Source organism: Podospora pseudocomata, chromosome 7, assembly GCF_035222375.1.
Source record: "Podospora pseudocomata strain CBS 415.72m chromosome 7, whole genome shotgun sequence".
NCBI classification, from domain to species: domain Eukaryota; kingdom Fungi; phylum Ascomycota; class Sordariomycetes; order Sordariales; family Podosporaceae; genus Podospora; species Podospora pseudocomata.
The window spans coordinates 3758496-3773086 of NC_085891.1; the positions used below are offsets into that span (position 1 = coordinate 3758496).

A 14591-nucleotide genomic window follows, 5' to 3' on the forward strand; every position below is an offset into this window, starting at 1 on the left:
AGTGGTGTTGAGTTGCCCAATGTCTTTGATGTGCAGACGTAAAGCAGGGGCAATAGGCGTCTTTGAAGTAAATCTGCATCAAATTAAAAGGCGTGTATATTAAATAGAGATAAAAATAGACATGGTCTTGTCAGTAAACGTTGTCTCAGTGTCAGCAAGACCATCGGCCCTCCCTAGCCTCCGTTCCAATGAGTATTGTCCAAAGAGACCCGACTCTGTCCTTATCGTCATAAATCGTGACCGTCGTGTAGAGAGACTTCAAGAGGTGTGCTGGGTTCCCATCTCGGAAATTCACCTCCGGGGTGATGTCATCGGGCCGGTGATGCTTGGCACGGACCTCGGGGCAGCTCCGGGACTCCACTGCATCCGACCTGGCGATCATGGCGTATCGGCAGCATGACGCTTGATCCCATCAAATCTTCCCTGCTATTTGGTGTCCATTTATCGGCCTGAGATCTTCTCCCACAGACTGGATCCCTTTCGAGGATGGGCGGGTTCAACGGGTTTAAGTTGACTCCCCGTCAGCTTGTTGATGGCATCCAGTACCTTCAGGTGTTCTGTCTTGAGCGCCTCAAAGTCCTCGTCGAGCTGCTTATGCCACGGATATAAAACGGTCACCTGGAAACACAGCGCTGTAGTGGCAACGGCAAAGTTCGTGATGCTGACAAGCCTGGTGATGAAGGCCATTTTTAATCTGTTGAAACAAGCGAGCGGTGATTGTCTGCCACAACTGATCTAATCGAGTACTGGATATTAGCAACGACTTGCATGATGCGCAATCTTCTCAAAATTATACGTACGGGACTGTCCGGTTGAGCAGAACTGAGGGGGAGTTGGACCTTGAAGAAAAGTTCAAGAAGGGTGAAAACGATGAAGCGGGGAGTTGCTGTTTATTAGTGCGGCGACGCATTCGCCGACACCCGGAGTGACAACGGATGGATCATGGATGACACGAGCTTCAGGTTCAATCTGTGGCAAAACTGGCGAGGGCCCCATAAGTTCACACATGACAGGGATGGATGATTAGACGTCTTCTCGCGTTGTATCAGATGAATCAACGTCCCAAATGATTTGTCCTTGCAGTGACTGATTGATGCTGGCGGGAAAAGGGACAGGAAGAGGTTGCCTCGGTATTATCATCCACGTGTCCAAGTAGGGTGAGATTTCGTGATCCGGACCCAATGCCGGCGCCCACGCCGCAGCGGACCGAGACCAAATGCGGCGTTTTAGGTATAGCTTGAGACAACAAGTCCGTGTCGCCGGGTGAAGACGGCGTTTGGACCCACACTGCCGTCCGGTCTCGTGGGGTCAGAGTCATGCTAAGTTCCCAAGTGGCGTGATAGCAACCAAACGTGTATCAATCAATTCTCATTGAACACCCGGGCACGTAGCCAGGCGGCAGCGTCTTGCATACCATGCGGAGAGTGAAACCAATGCCCACCAGTCGGATACTCCCGCCATTCCACCTGAGCACCGAAGCTTGAGAGGCTGTCCCGGACCTCCCGTCCATTCTGGACCCTAGAAAGAGGGTCGTCGGTGCAGTGTTGCACCAGCACGGGTGTCGTCCGCACTGCGCTGTCGTCCTCGGGGACCTCGGCCAGATCCAATATCGATCTCATTTTGGCTAATGTTCTGCCGGAAAAGGGCATCCTCCCACTGAAGACCATGAGACCCCCAAGGCCTTTGGCTACGTTGAGAACTGTATGCACAGCCGTCGCGCCGCCCTGACTCAGCCCTGCAAGGACGACTTTCTCTCGCTGTCCACCCAAGCTGGCCACCTCCCTGTCCACAAGCAACCGGATACTTGCGACGCTTTCCTTCAGGCCCTCGATTTGAAGTTCTTCCTTTTCGTGTAAATTGGCAATGTCCCAGGTGTCAAACCATTGCGACATGCGGGCGCCGGGGAATCTAACAGGAGAGCGCAACTCGCTTTGAGGGAAGACCCAACGGACCGAGGGAAACAGCTCAGGGAGGGATCGTGATTCCGAGTCGCGCCATTCCTGGAAAGAGTGCATAAAGTTTCTGGCTGTGTCTCCGCGGCCGTGAAGGAAGATTATGGTATTTTCGTGTCCTGCGGTCGGAGGGATGGTGCAGATAGACAGCATCGCCATCTTGCTGGTTCGGAATACACGGGAACAAACTGTGGGTCACCCCCCTGGAACAGCCAATTCAGGGTGTCGTCACGTTATCATATCCTAGGGTTAGGGTTACACACAGTCCCTCATCAAGCTTTGGATTGTTCCAAGGTACCTGCCCAGGTACAAGTTTAAGAGGCATAAAGGTATACGAGGTCTCGTTTTTCTATTTTTCAATTTGTAGAGAAAACAACATAAACAAGTTGGGGCCCCAACTTGTCGAATGAACGACGGATATGAAACAGGTACCTAGTTCCCTTCCTTTCGATACGTTGAGTTGTCCACCTGACTTCTCCAAATCTCCATTCAACCGTCCACAATCATGTGACCTTCTTCGACATGACTACCTACGCGTTTACACCGAGATGGCCATGACAGGCGAGGCGGCCACTCTGGTTGCTGAAAATAGGTAATGAACGCCATCATTTGTGCAAAGGCCCTAATAAAAGATGCTAATTAAACTTTTCAAGCTGGTGGAGAGATGTTTAAAGATAGTTGATCGAGAGGCTCTTCTCCTTAGGTGCATTTGTAGCTGGGCCGCGGCCGGTTCCCTCCATCACTCGCATCACCGATACGGTATTGTCATCCTGTCTACACCTCCAACTTATCGATCAGCGACCACATTCCATCCCATTCCCAATAGTCCGCCATGCCTTCTCGACTTTCGGTAATCATGTGCATTTTCCCAGCGGAGCTCCCTTGCACCAGACTCCAGACTTGTTTTACCTCTTGACCCGGGCCAGCTGTTACCCTTTGGATCATTTCCCACTGTTCTCCCATTTGTGGACGCCATCGCCAGTGCTCCACAGACCCATTAACGGCAACAACCAACTGAAAGCCGCACGGAGTAGTCTCATCCTTTGTGTCAAAGTTGTCCTGGATCATGACAGGAACTGCGTCCCCTGGGACTCCTTCTCCGAAAGCCTCGCCCTCATTCCATGTGTCCGACTTTCCTTCTCTCCAGAACGTTTGCATCTTGCCGTTTTTCCGAACGGCAACTGTGTAAAGATTGCCGTGAGAGTTTCCGGAAAGATCATACATGTCGAATCCAATGTTGGATTGCACAAGGCTTGCACCACTCTGGGTGATGTTCTTTGCAATTGGCGACTGCATCATTTTCCAGGCTGTGGACTGAGGCTCTTGCCGGTACTATTCGGTGATGACCTTGGTTAGTTCAGACCCAACACGCCTGATCCGCCGGCAGGCCACTAACCTCATTTAAAGTCCCATCGATATGCCTTACTACAAGTAGCAAGGACCCGTCATCAATCTGCGTGAATCCCGTGAATCCATCCACTTTCGATTGCCCCAGGCTCGACACCTGCGACCACTTCTTGTCCGTGTAGGTCCACTGCTGTATGCTTTTATCCTCCGTAACAGCCACAGCATGGAAGTCTCGATTTCTGGAGGTTCCAATGATGGACGGCTGACCAAGGACACTCACACCCTCATCGCTTGACAACTGTGACACCTCGCTCCATTCACCAGTGTCGCCGTTCCTCGAGATGTGTCTAATGCCCTTGACCGGGTCAGACAAAAGCAGCTCAAAGTTCCTATGAGTCTCTCCGTCCCCGGACTGCATCATGTTCCCGCTTTGGTGCCTCCTCCGAGTCCAAGGGTCGGGGTTAACGTTTCTGAGGCCATATTTGACCCAAATATCGATGTTCGCATTATCGTATCTGGGTACAGCCTTGGTTAGCCCCCTTAACTTCAGCCAACGCAGAACAGAACAGACTTACGCAAAATAAACAAACCCTCCGTCACCCCAGGCCTTGCCCCAAGAATTCTTCATGATCCACGTCCCTCTTTCATCATCATAACCAACCACCAGGGCGATGTGGTTGCCTGTATTGCCTGATACACCGTCCCACGCATACACATGATGTGGATTCGTTGGGTCAGGCTTCCACTCACCAAAGTTGTCATACAGGATAAATGTTGCCACGATAGGTCCGTACTCATGGAGCCACCTCTTTTGATCCTCGATGGCACCAATAGCTTGGAAATTACCGATATGCGTAGTTCTCCCCGACCGGTCACTGCAGTGGACATGCGCTGTTGTACTGTCTTGATACGGATCGCACGCCCAGTCAGCAATGCCCGGCTTCTCACCCCCGTGGGTCGAGGAGTTGGTATTCCCTGCAACATACTGCAGTGTCGCTTCTGCACTGCCGGTAGTCTCACAAATCGCCCCGATACCATCGTGAACGTCTGCCTCGCTTCGCTTTGACCAGACAGAGTGTTCTATCCTGACTTGGGATTCGATGAGGGCTGTCACGGCAAAGGCCCAGCAAGACTGGCAGACTCCTTGGTCTTGAGGGGTGGTGATGAAGTTGACCCCTGATCGGTTGCGCCAGTCTACCACGGGTGGTAGAGAACTCGAGGCAAAGTTGATATTTGCGGCAGAAACCTTCTTGCTTGACGAGTGTTGAGCCTGGGGAAAGTCGCCCGATGGCTGAAAGATGGGAGCTCCAATGTCACTCCACTCGATGGGGGGTACTGAAGAAGCAGGGACTGGGGCAGGCCATGCTATACCTTTGCGCGGAGGAAGCGCATGGACGCCTGGTATTGTAAGAAGCGAAAGAAACAGCAGCTCAACCAAAGCCATGTCGTTCATGATGAAATCGCCTCCAAGAGAGAAATTTTTTCCATCGGATGCCGTCCATTCACGCAAAAAGAGAATCTTTTGTTGATTTAAATTTAAACTCTTTCTATAATGCGGCATTTGCAGCCCAGGAAGCATTACACGGACAGATCTTCCCGTGCCCACAGAATTCAGTGTTCGTTTGCTCGAGTATAGTTCCGAAGACAGCCCTACTCGGACCTTTTATTGATGATCAATTTTTTCACCACCATGGACCCAGTTCCGGCGTTCTCTTCCACCAATGGTCGCAAGACCAACCGAACCGCCGTGGATCGAACCTGGTTCGACCCATGCCAGATCTCGCGTAGATCACCCGATGAGCCGTCTGAAACGCGGTAGAGACTCCACATCGGCACACGCATTCAGCCGTTTGTTTGGATGCGGGATTGCATCAACCGGTGGAAATCAGAACTTAACATGACTTAACTATAGATTCTGTGGATACCCATCACAGTTCCGGCTTTTGTAAGGGACAGAAGGAAGAATGGAAAGTGCTGTTAGGGGTATGCTGACAAGAGAATAAGAGACATCGATATGATATAAAGTGGTGAAGAGAAAGAATATACGCATCTCTACCATCTTTAGATATCTAGTAACTATCTTTTAATACCTATTCACTATCTTTAAATACCTAGTTACTATCTTTAAATACCTACTTACTATCTTTAGATACTTATGTACTATCTTTAAAGCCATCGTAGTTCTCTTTGGGGAAATCTCAAGTATGTTTTAATGCCCCCATCTTGCGAGTAAGAAGTCATCGCCTTCTGTTAATGATTACCTTAGGTGTTCCAACACGAAAGAACGCCCTTTTAAAGACAAGGTCTACTTTTGATATACTTCGATAAGTTCCGGTAAATAACGGATTCCTTAGCCACTCAGCCCATGACATATTGATCACTGTTGGTTTTACGCTAATCTTCTTCCACGAAAAGGTGTTGCAAGATCGCCTCCTAAAAGCAACTCCCTACCTAGGTACCAGGTAAACAAACTCCACGAGTAGCCCGCTCATCATCACGAGTGGACCGTGACAGTACCTCCGTTGTTGAAAACACTGAGCTTCCTTCACTCGATGGTCGGTAGCATGGGATTAATCGTGAAATCTACAATTCTAGAATGGCTGACAAACCCATCTCCCAGTAAAAGGGGGATCGTCAGAGAAATTATTTCATGGCTTACATATCGAAATGGGTTACATTTAAGAGAGTAGGTAGGTAAATAAAAGATGAATGGGGGCATAGATAGGAGCGCATCTAGACCTATAACATTAGGTAAGGAAGCAGACATCCTGTGGGAGGATGAGTTGCTCCCGGATTCAGTTAGGTTGCTCTTAGGGCTTCCGCCCTGTCGGCCAGGCACAAGTTTTGTTAGTCTAGATATGTCTTCTGCTCTCCGGAGATGTTTTTCCTAGTGCTGCTCAACATCATCACTTTTCTCACAGTTCTGCTGGCGCTCCACACGTCCGCTACGGATCATGTGTTGCCCCAGGGATAGGGGGTATTTTTTGCGTTGCAGGTGGGGGTTTCGAGTGATGGTTCCAACTTGCGGCGAAGAGATCGAGATTCAACAGGTTGAAAAGCAGGTTTTGACCAGACCTGTGGGGAGGAGATGGGCCGTGGGAGTTGCGCTGTTCGGTCCAGCTAGACCAAGTACGCCTAGTGGATAGTGGGTGGTTGAGCGTTCAATCCTTCAAAATATCCGTTGTAAAACCAAGGCAGCAAACTTGCACATGCCCGTACGGATGCACAGCACTTCTCTCCATATCGGTGGAGTTTGGCCTTGACTCGCAACCCACCCGACCCTTGTAGAGACGAAAGTTCCTCCGTTCGGGTCCGGGAACTATTGGCATCTCGGTTGGGTTGGAGGTGTGTGTAAGGTAGGTGGCTTCATCGTGCATTGGGGGGTTACCATCAACCATTGAGCTGTTATCGTCGGTTTTCGTTTCTAAGACGTACTCGGTCCTGCAACTCCAGTTCATGTAGACCGACGTAACTGAAGATAGAAATCCATGGTAAGGCGGGTCGTATTCGGGCGTTGCTTGCCATGTTTTATGCAGCTCAGAGCTGTAGAGCTGAAGCTAGCTGATGGGGAGTCGGCATGCAGACCATCTGAGACAGGCATTTCCGCCTGCAGATCCTGCAAATCGCCACTCTTTATGGCCAAGCGTCTCGGTGTTCGAAAATTCTGGTTCCTGATTCTCATCATCAGCAAAGCCGCATCCCGCATCATGCCACCATCAACATCCGCTATCGGGTTGGCAGGTGGATTCTCGCAAGGTCCCCCACCATTTTTGGCACCGATTTTGTGGCAGGCGAGTCGCCGCGGGCCGTCCAGGAGTGCAGTAGCTCAACCGCCAAGCATCTTGACCATCTTGATAGCTGTCAGATGCTGCGCAATCCTGGTATTAGCGTGGGGCTCCCGTGGGATCGTCACAGGCATTACTCTGTATTTGGTCTGGTGCCTGATAGTGATAGTTCTCGCTGGCATGATCCCTCACCCGCTCCCAGACTACCATTGGGTCGAGCATCCGGCATCGTTCCCCTATAGGCGATCCAAGTTTCCCTCAGACCCCACGACGACTAGGTAACTTAGGTAGGCAGGTAGCGAGAGGAGTAGACACTGAAAGATGCAGCGTGACGTGAGGAGACGGGCATTTCAAATTCCTGGGAGCCCATCTTCATAAAGTAGCCGTTCTCCTTCAGTCTCGGATGGCTAGAGGGGTGCTGCAGACTGCCAGTCCAGTGTGTGTTGTTGTGCAACGATCAACCGCAGAATCCATACCATGGTTCGTGTTCTGGCCATTCTCGGAGCCATCGCCTTCGGCCTCGGCTGTGTGGATGCCACTGTCTTCCCATACACATCAGTTTGCGAACAAATCAACGGAAATCTCACCAGTGCGAGTGATGTGATCTTCCCAAGTAAGACACCTGCAGAGAGCTGATTCGGTCTTTTGCAACTAACCATTCGCGAGCAGTCCAGGCTGTCACGTACCAGAAAGAGACCCAACATTGGTTCCTATCCTCAGATCAAAACCCTTCCTGTGTGGTGCGCGTTGGGTCCAGTCAAGATATCTCCAGAGTTCTTCAGATCATCCGAGACACAAAGACCCCTTTTGCCGTCCAGTCTGGGGGCCATGCCTCCAATCCAGGCTTCTCTAGCACCACAGGCGTCCACATTTCCCTATCACTACTGGACCAGGTAGTCCTTTCTCCCGACAAGAAGACGGCGGAAATTGGGTTCGGCCAGGTAGGTCCAACAATCCAGAACAAGATGGGCACCTACTGATATTGCGACAGACCTGGGCCGATGTCTATGACAAGCTTGAACCACACGGACTCAACGTCGTAGGAGGGAGGGTGATTGGACCTGGTATCGGTGGCTTCACTCTAGGAGGTGGTTATTCATGGTGAGTCTCTTCTGTCACGCGTATCCTGCGTTGGGGTGTGGGATGCCGATTGCTCTTTTCCTGACATGATCAACATCGTGCATGAGGAAACTCCTTTCGGACAACAGTATTTAACCCCTGGGTAGGAAGACGAATCAGTTCGGGCTTACCTGTGATACGGTCGAGCTCTTCAACATTGTCCTTCCGGTCAGTACCTATGCTTGTCCCCTTGTCCGACCCTACCTATTCTAACATCCCGCACAGAACGGCACAGTCACCACGGCGAGCCCAAGTTACAATCAAGACCTATTCTTTGCCCTCAAGGGCGGCAAGAATCGCTTTGGTATTGTGACCTCCGCAATTTTCCGAACTCACCCCCAAGGTCGAGTCTGGGGTGGGCTCCGCATCTACCCCTCTACCTCTGTCCCAGCCCTTCTCAACGCCACGCGTCTCTTTCAAACGGAGAACACGGATCCCAAGGCGGGACTCATCACCACTCTCGAGGGTGGCGCCCTTGGCACTACGGCGCTTGTTCTCATGTTTTACGATGGCCCTGAGAAGCCCCCAATTTTTGACCTCTTCGATGGCATCCCTTTTCTGGTTAGCGGGACGCTCCCCAATCGCAAATGGACCAACTTCATCGCCAGCTTTCCCGCCGAGCTGAAGCTGAACCTCCGGGGAACCTTCGCCAGCGTGTCGACTTCGACACTGACCACGAGGTTCCTAGACGCCATCAAGAATGAGACGGACTCGATTGGGTTGACCAAGGGCTTGAAGACCGGCACGACAGTGTCATACGACATAGAACCTTTCACCCAGTACGGTGTACATGCCACCGACAGCGCTTTCCCCCACGCTGACTCCCCTCTGCCTGTAAGTCATAGCATCAACCCCTTGCCACTAACCGTGACCCTGACACTGACCGGTCATTAGCTGAATCTTTACTTCTCCTGGGCCAGCGCTGCCCACGATGAGTATTGGTATAACCGGATGAAGCAGTCGATTGCTACGCTTAAGCAGGTGGCTATTGAGGAGGGTATCTACTCAGAATCCTTCACTTCGTATCCAAACTATGCGATCTCGGGGACAACGGCAGAGGAGCTCTACGGCGAGGCTAATGCGGAGAGACTGAGAGAGATTAGAGACATCTATGACCCCGAAAAGGTCATGGATCTTGCGGGGGGATTTGAGATTTGAGGCAATGTACCCAAGGTACTAATGTAATTACTGTTCAATTGCAGTGGTCGAGAAGACCACTAGATGCTGGAAGGAAAATGTAAAATATTGTGGCGCCTTGTTCTTTTCCGGTTGTCATACCCTGTTGTGATGAAATGTGCGTTTGGTAGCTATCTAACCCCTTTTATTCACCTCCATAGTTGCCTCTCGGCTCATTGGTAGGATATTGCGAATGTCAGTGATAGGACACGCTTTGGTGCTTCGCATCCAGCTGTTTGCGAACTCGTCCTGTTTCACGGTTCCCTGTGGTGGTTCGCGGCACACTTTCATCCATCATTCTGCTGCCCCATAAAGTCCTTTACAATTTCCGTGACCCTACTTCTCCTTTTAACGCGAGTCGGTGTTGCTGGTGGCGGTTGGCTAGACTGAACAGCGGTTCGCAACGTCTGCTTCAGGTCAGTTTCTTTGACCTAAATTGTTAATTTTGCTATGAGATGAGCACCTACGAATTCTAGTAGTTCGCGCACCCCAAATCCAGTCTCTGGATCACAAAAAAAGTAGCTTGTGGCTCCAATGTCCTTTGTAATGCAGAGAGGGACGAAGTCATCCGAGTCTTGCGGTTCTTGGAATGGACCGGCGGCTGCTTCTTCATCTGGATTCTTCAGTCCAACCAAAACAAGGGGTACCTCCGGACAATAGCTTTTAATTTCCCATGTCCACTTTCCCAGGATCGCGTCTTTAGCGGCGGTAGGATTTTCGGCGCGGAAGCACAAAAGAACTACGTCAGCCCCGTTGTATGAGAAAGGTCTCAGTTTGTCGTAGTCTTCCTGTCCTGACGTGTCTTTGAGCTCAAGTTGAAGGTCGACTCCGTCTATTTGGCAGCCGATGATGCAGCTATCAAAGACTGTTGGGCTGTATGGTCCTGGAAGTCTGTTATATGCGAAAGCGCTGAGAAGGCGTGTTTTTCCCGCATTTCGGTCCCCTACAACCACACACTTGAACCTCGTGCGAATCGGGGGCTCTTTGAGTGGAGAGGCGGGTTGGAAAGCCCGATCTTGGTTGAAGGTCAAAGTTTCGTCGATGGTTGACACAGAAGTCTCGACGTCGTGTCCTTTCCGGATGCTAGCGGAGCGGATTGAGTTGAGACGCAGACTGACGGTATCAGAGATGAGATCTTCGTCGTTTTTTGAGGCAAGAGCAATCTCTTCCAGTGTATCTAGATCGTCAACTTCGGATATCTCAACCTCAACGATATGGCGTTGTTTGAGAGCGATATCTCCGAAGCAGCGAGTCATGGCTTCAAGATCGTCGTTCAAATCTTTAAGATGCTGGATCAGTTGTGCAAAATGTTCCCTGTCCGAAATAGCCCACGAAGCGGTATTCCAAAGTCGGGAGGCTCTTTGTTGTTTCTTCCAGAAGAAAAAAGGGTGTCTTGTACCCAGGGAGCTTGAACCCAACAATTGTAGGGCTGGTGCACGATTGCTACCACGCTGCTTTGGTGGCACCAGCCCATATCGATTTCTGAGAAGCGACTCATCCTGGAATAGGTCCTTGATACACTCCAGAGTGGCTGTTACTCTTGATCGTAGCACGGGATCATCGAGTCGTTTGTCGTACTGCTCCATGCCCATCTCCGATAAGCCACAAGCCTTGCCCCAAGAGAGTAATCGTAGCTCTTGGTTGTCGAATTTCGTCTCGAGCAGCTTAAAGTCCCTTTCCAATCGAGCTCCCCGCCGAACCAACTGATAACACCCGGCGCATGTTGTGAATAGGCCTGCCAGCCCTATCACACCAATAGCGAGGCCGGCCGTTTCGGCCATTGTTGGTGGAATGTTAGTCAAACGGAGATTCTGCAAATGAAGGATGGAGCGCAGGGCCCGCAACGTTTTGTCCTCTCCTGGGTCAACTCGGACTTGACAGTGACAGATTCTTGGGGGCCAAAGAAGCCGGGCAGTGCAGGGAGGCACAGCATCCCAACGTAGTATGCACCTGTTGCTGCTGCGGGGAAGCTATCGACGGTCTACCCTAACCCTGTTTTATGGGTAATTCATATGCTGACAAAATTGAACCTTCCTCGACTCCTACAAAAGGATGTTAGGTATCTTTTAAGATCTCGTAACTATCTTTCCAAGGCGTAACAACTGTCTTTGAAGGCCTCATTATATCTTTCAGTAGGTACCCTTATCCTCACCAGCAGTCCCAGCTTTCTTACCTACGACACATCATGTCCTTCCACTGCGCTTATATATCACCATGCCTTTTCCCGATAGGACTCACAGGATTAAAAAATGCAAAGTGTCCAAAAGGATCGTACTTTTGCTTGAGTTGCTTGAGCTTCTTCAGCCTCCAAGGCTCATATCTGCATTAGGACCGTTAGCGTGCTACATGCTTGACCGGTCAAGGAGAAAAACATACCCGTAAAGAGCCTGAACAGGCTCATCACCATGGGCATAGTTGACGTAAGTCTTCTTTTTGCTCGAGCCGGATGCCGCCAAGTACATCTCTCGGGACCATTTCTTGGCCTTTTCGTCAAGGGTGGCATTGCCCTTTTGCCAGAATATCGCCGGTGCACTATTCCAAGGTCAGCATTGGCGAACAGCTCTATCTGGTCGTTGTGGGACATACAAAAGCAATCTCTCCCCTCGAAGAGCAAATGCCGTGCTCTTGTCAGGAACAGCCTGGACAGCTTGCGTCGAGTATCCCTCCAGGATACAGAAGCTGGTTTGAAAGGCGGGCTCTGTCATGAGTGTGGCGGCGAACGCATCATACCACTTCCGCAGGGATTTCACATCATACTGGTCCACATCTATCCCTCTCAACAGACGGTTTCCTTGTCCGTCGGTTTGGCATGCATACTGGTCAGCCGCGTATCCCAAGCTCGGGCTTAGCTCGGGGTAATCAACTTCCGCAGAGGAGTATGCGTCCGGCTTGAGGTCGTGAGTGTCCTTGGAAAGCTTTTTGAGCTCGGAAAAAGGGCCGTTGTAGATCCACTGGAACTGCACTATCGGCTATTTTTGTCTGTCAGCATCAAGCCAGCTTTCTGCACTCGCTGGGAAGCCCAATTACCTTCTCTGCGTCCACGGCCGGGTTAAAGAACCAAGTCCCCCACATCAGCAACCTCGGATCCCCCTTCCCATCAAGCTTCTTGTTTGCGTACTTGTATATCTCCTCCAACCTCTCACTCTTGAACGTAAAAGTCTCGATGCTCCATTTCGGCTCCTTGACATCATAAACCCTGTACTTCATTTCACTCACAATGCCAAAGTTGTGACCAGCGCCCCTCATCCCCCAGAACAGCTCTTTGTGTTTTTTGTCATTCACAACCACCACCTCCCCATCCGCAAGGACGACCCTCAACTCCAGCACCTGATCGGCCATCAGGCCATACTGGCCTTGAAACCAGTTATGGCCTCCGCCGAGCGCAGGGCTGACCGCACCGACGCATCCACAGCCACCAGTGCCAGTCTGTTTGCCCCTCTTCCAAAGGTAGTCAAGAACATCTTTTGACTTCATCCCCCCTCCGATCGTCGCCCATCTGCCCGACTTATCGAGGTCGATCTTGCGATTGAGGGACGATAGGGAGATGCCAATACCGTGGAAACGTCCCAGGCCATAATCCGAACCGTGGGTTTGGGAGAAGGCAAAGAAGGGGATTTGGTGCTGGTTGGCGTACTTTACCGATTCGGCGATGTCGCGTTCCTCGGCGACTTGGATGATGGCGGAATAGCTCGGGCGGGAGAGTTCATTCCAACGCTTTGATGCGCTCGGCCAAAGAGACGACGAAGGCAGCAAGATCTTGGCAGTCGGTGAGAGCCTGGGTGTTAGTTCGGAGAGGATGTCCGATGGGATGGCAGTGTAGGCTGCCACGGTGAAAGAAGAGAGCAGCACGAAGGCTAGAATTGCGAGCGAGGACGACCACATTTTGGCGGGTTTGAGATGGAATACAAAGCTTCAGCCATCGTCAACGAACACGTACGCAGACGGGCGAACTGTTAAATAACCATTGCACGACATCGGAAGAGTATTATCAAGCTCCGAGACTACGTGTATCGGATCACATACACTGGACGAGAGATGCAGCTGTGGACAACCCCGCAGTGAAACAGAGCTGAGAAGACGGACTATCGATCAATAAACAGCGGAACAGTACACGACAGTCCCGAACTAATGAATCACGGAGGTTTTTGCCCCCACCGGCGAGCATCTGGCGGCTCCGATTGGAACACTGCCCGGGTGGCTTGTTGGGGGCGGTGTTCATGTCGTACTGCCATCGCTGTACCACGGCACGATTTTAGAAAGGGGTGTCATGATTCAGGCGAGGTCTCAGTTCTCAGTCTAGATAAGGTAGGCAAGGTAGGTAAAATCTTGAGGTATTGAAACTCTTAAATCCATAAGAGAAAAAGTACTGAATGACACTAGGTAGGAACGCCAAAAGACAAACCAGTGGAAGGAACCAGAACCTGACCGTAAGTAAAGTGAGTTGGTGTTTTGGTGATGCAATAAATACATTGGCGATATTGTGCTGCTGCCCCCTTGTCCACCCCGTGCAGGGACGTGTGCCTATCACACTGAACTTAGAGAATAATGGCACCGGCCCCAACTATCACACCGGCAACGAGGAGTCCGCTACTCCTCACAATCATCTCGCTTGCCCCCGACTTTGACTGGTCATCCTCGTCATCAGAATCGGAATCGTCGTCTCCAAAGACCTCATTGAAGCCAAAGGTCTTGTTCTTGCCGTTGATGTCGAAGCTGACACCGCCGCTGACGCTGGCTTGGAAGCCGGTATTGGTTGGGGTCGCCGTTACACCTTTGTCGGGGCTATCCTGGGCTGTGGTGAGGGTGGCAAAGAGGCCAAGGAGACTAACAAGAGAAAGGGTGTACTTCATTTTGATAGGGCGATGGATAAGATCATAGGTTTGTGGTGATAGTTGTAAAGAGCTTTTGTGTTGAGTGATTGTTAATTCCTACAATGAACCGAAAGGACCTTTGCAACCCACCGTCTTATATTTCATCGGTTTCCAAGTCAAAAGTGCTGCATTGATTCCAAGTTGCCCATGGCCTTGAATCTCGCCGCCCAAATGGTCTATTGTGTGACCAGAAACAACTCACCCACAATTTGTTTCCTTGGTCCAAACATGGGCGGCCGTCGATATTTTTGAACGGGGTATACTTTTCATCTCTTCACCACCGGGTTGACGCGTCCCCGGCCAAGGTCGATCAGCTACACACCAGCCAAGTTATGCATAAC

General features: G+C 51.0%; 7 protein-coding genes across 7 annotated transcripts; 1 reads left to right on the forward strand and 6 right to left on the reverse strand.

The window, feature by feature from the left end:
- Window positions 1-441: 441 nt before the first annotated feature.
- On the reverse strand, window positions 442-910 carry QC762_700932 (uncharacterized protein; the record flags this gene model as incomplete). Its single annotated transcript, XM_062892957.1, has 2 exons — window positions 442-694; window positions 801-910. The coding sequence occupies 2 exons, from the start codon at window positions 908-910 to the stop codon at window positions 442-444; spliced, it is 363 nt and encodes a 120-aa protein (XP_062739953.1).
- Window positions 911-1361: 451 nt separating this feature from the next.
- QC762_700930 (uncharacterized protein) lies at window positions 1362-2111 on the reverse strand (the record flags this gene model as incomplete). The annotated part of the gene is made up of 1 exon (XM_062892956.1): window positions 1362-2111. One exon carries the CDS (start codon window positions 2109-2111, stop codon window positions 1362-1364), a length of 750 nt encoding a protein of 249 aa, XP_062739954.1.
- Window positions 2112-2570: 459 nt separating this feature from the next.
- On the reverse strand, window positions 2571-4860 carry QC762_700920 (uncharacterized protein; the record flags this gene model as incomplete). Its single annotated transcript, XM_062892955.1, has 3 exons — window positions 2571-3284; window positions 3349-3814; window positions 3875-4860. The coding sequence occupies 3 exons, from the start codon at window positions 4858-4860 to the stop codon at window positions 2727-2729; spliced, it is 2010 nt and encodes a 669-aa protein (XP_062739955.1). The 3' UTR covers window positions 2571-2726.
- A 2179-nt stretch (window positions 4861-7039) lies between these two features.
- QC762_700910 (uncharacterized protein) lies at window positions 7040-9458 on the forward strand. The gene is made up of 6 exons (XM_062892954.1): window positions 7040-7697; window positions 7754-8025; window positions 8076-8185; window positions 8311-8371; window positions 8429-9037; window positions 9098-9458. The coding sequence occupies exons 1-6, from the start codon at window positions 7562-7564 to the stop codon at window positions 9359-9361; spliced, it is 1452 nt and encodes a 483-aa protein (XP_062739956.1). The 5' UTR covers window positions 7040-7561; the 3' UTR covers window positions 9362-9458.
- Window positions 9342-11160, reverse strand: RHOBTB1 (Rho-related BTB domain-containing protein 1; the record flags this gene model as incomplete). The annotated part of the gene is made up of 2 exons (XM_062892953.1): window positions 9342-9786; window positions 9847-11160. The coding sequence occupies 2 exons, from the start codon at window positions 11158-11160 to the stop codon at window positions 9667-9669; spliced, it is 1434 nt and encodes a 477-aa protein (XP_062739957.1). The 3' UTR covers window positions 9342-9666.
- A 421-nt stretch (window positions 11161-11581) lies between these two features.
- Window positions 11582-13456, reverse strand: QC762_700890 (uncharacterized protein; the record flags this gene model as incomplete). The annotated part of the gene is made up of 4 exons (XM_062892952.1): window positions 12407-13456; window positions 11966-12348; window positions 11756-11911; window positions 11582-11699 (listed from the first exon to the last, which is right to left on the reverse strand). The coding sequence occupies exons 1-4, from the start codon at window positions 13259-13261 to the stop codon at window positions 11582-11584; spliced, it is 1512 nt and encodes a 503-aa protein (XP_062739958.1). The 5' UTR covers window positions 13262-13456.
- A 458-nt stretch (window positions 13457-13914) lies between these two features.
- Window positions 13915-14480, reverse strand: QC762_700885 (uncharacterized protein; the record flags this gene model as incomplete). Its single annotated transcript, XM_062892951.1, has 3 exons — window positions 13915-14223; window positions 14341-14426; window positions 14453-14480. The coding sequence occupies 3 exons, from the start codon at window positions 14478-14480 to the stop codon at window positions 13915-13917; spliced, it is 423 nt and encodes a 140-aa protein (XP_062739959.1).
- Window positions 14481-14591: the final 111 nt, after the last annotated feature.

Excerpts from the sequence above, each read along its gene's own strand:
- QC762_700910 (XM_062892954.1), top strand. The coding sequence starts at position 7,562 with ATGGTTCGTGTTCTGGCCATTCTCGGAGCCATCGCCTTCGGCCTCGGC. Across the intron at positions 8,186-8,310 it reads CTAGGAGGTGGTTATTCATG|GAAGACGAATCAGTTCGGGC; the intron begins GTGAGTCTCTTC and ends ACCCCTGGGTAG. Across the intron at positions 8,372-8,428 it reads TCTTCAACATTGTCCTTCCG|AACGGCACAGTCACCACGGC; the intron begins GTCAGTACCTAT and ends CATCCCGCACAG.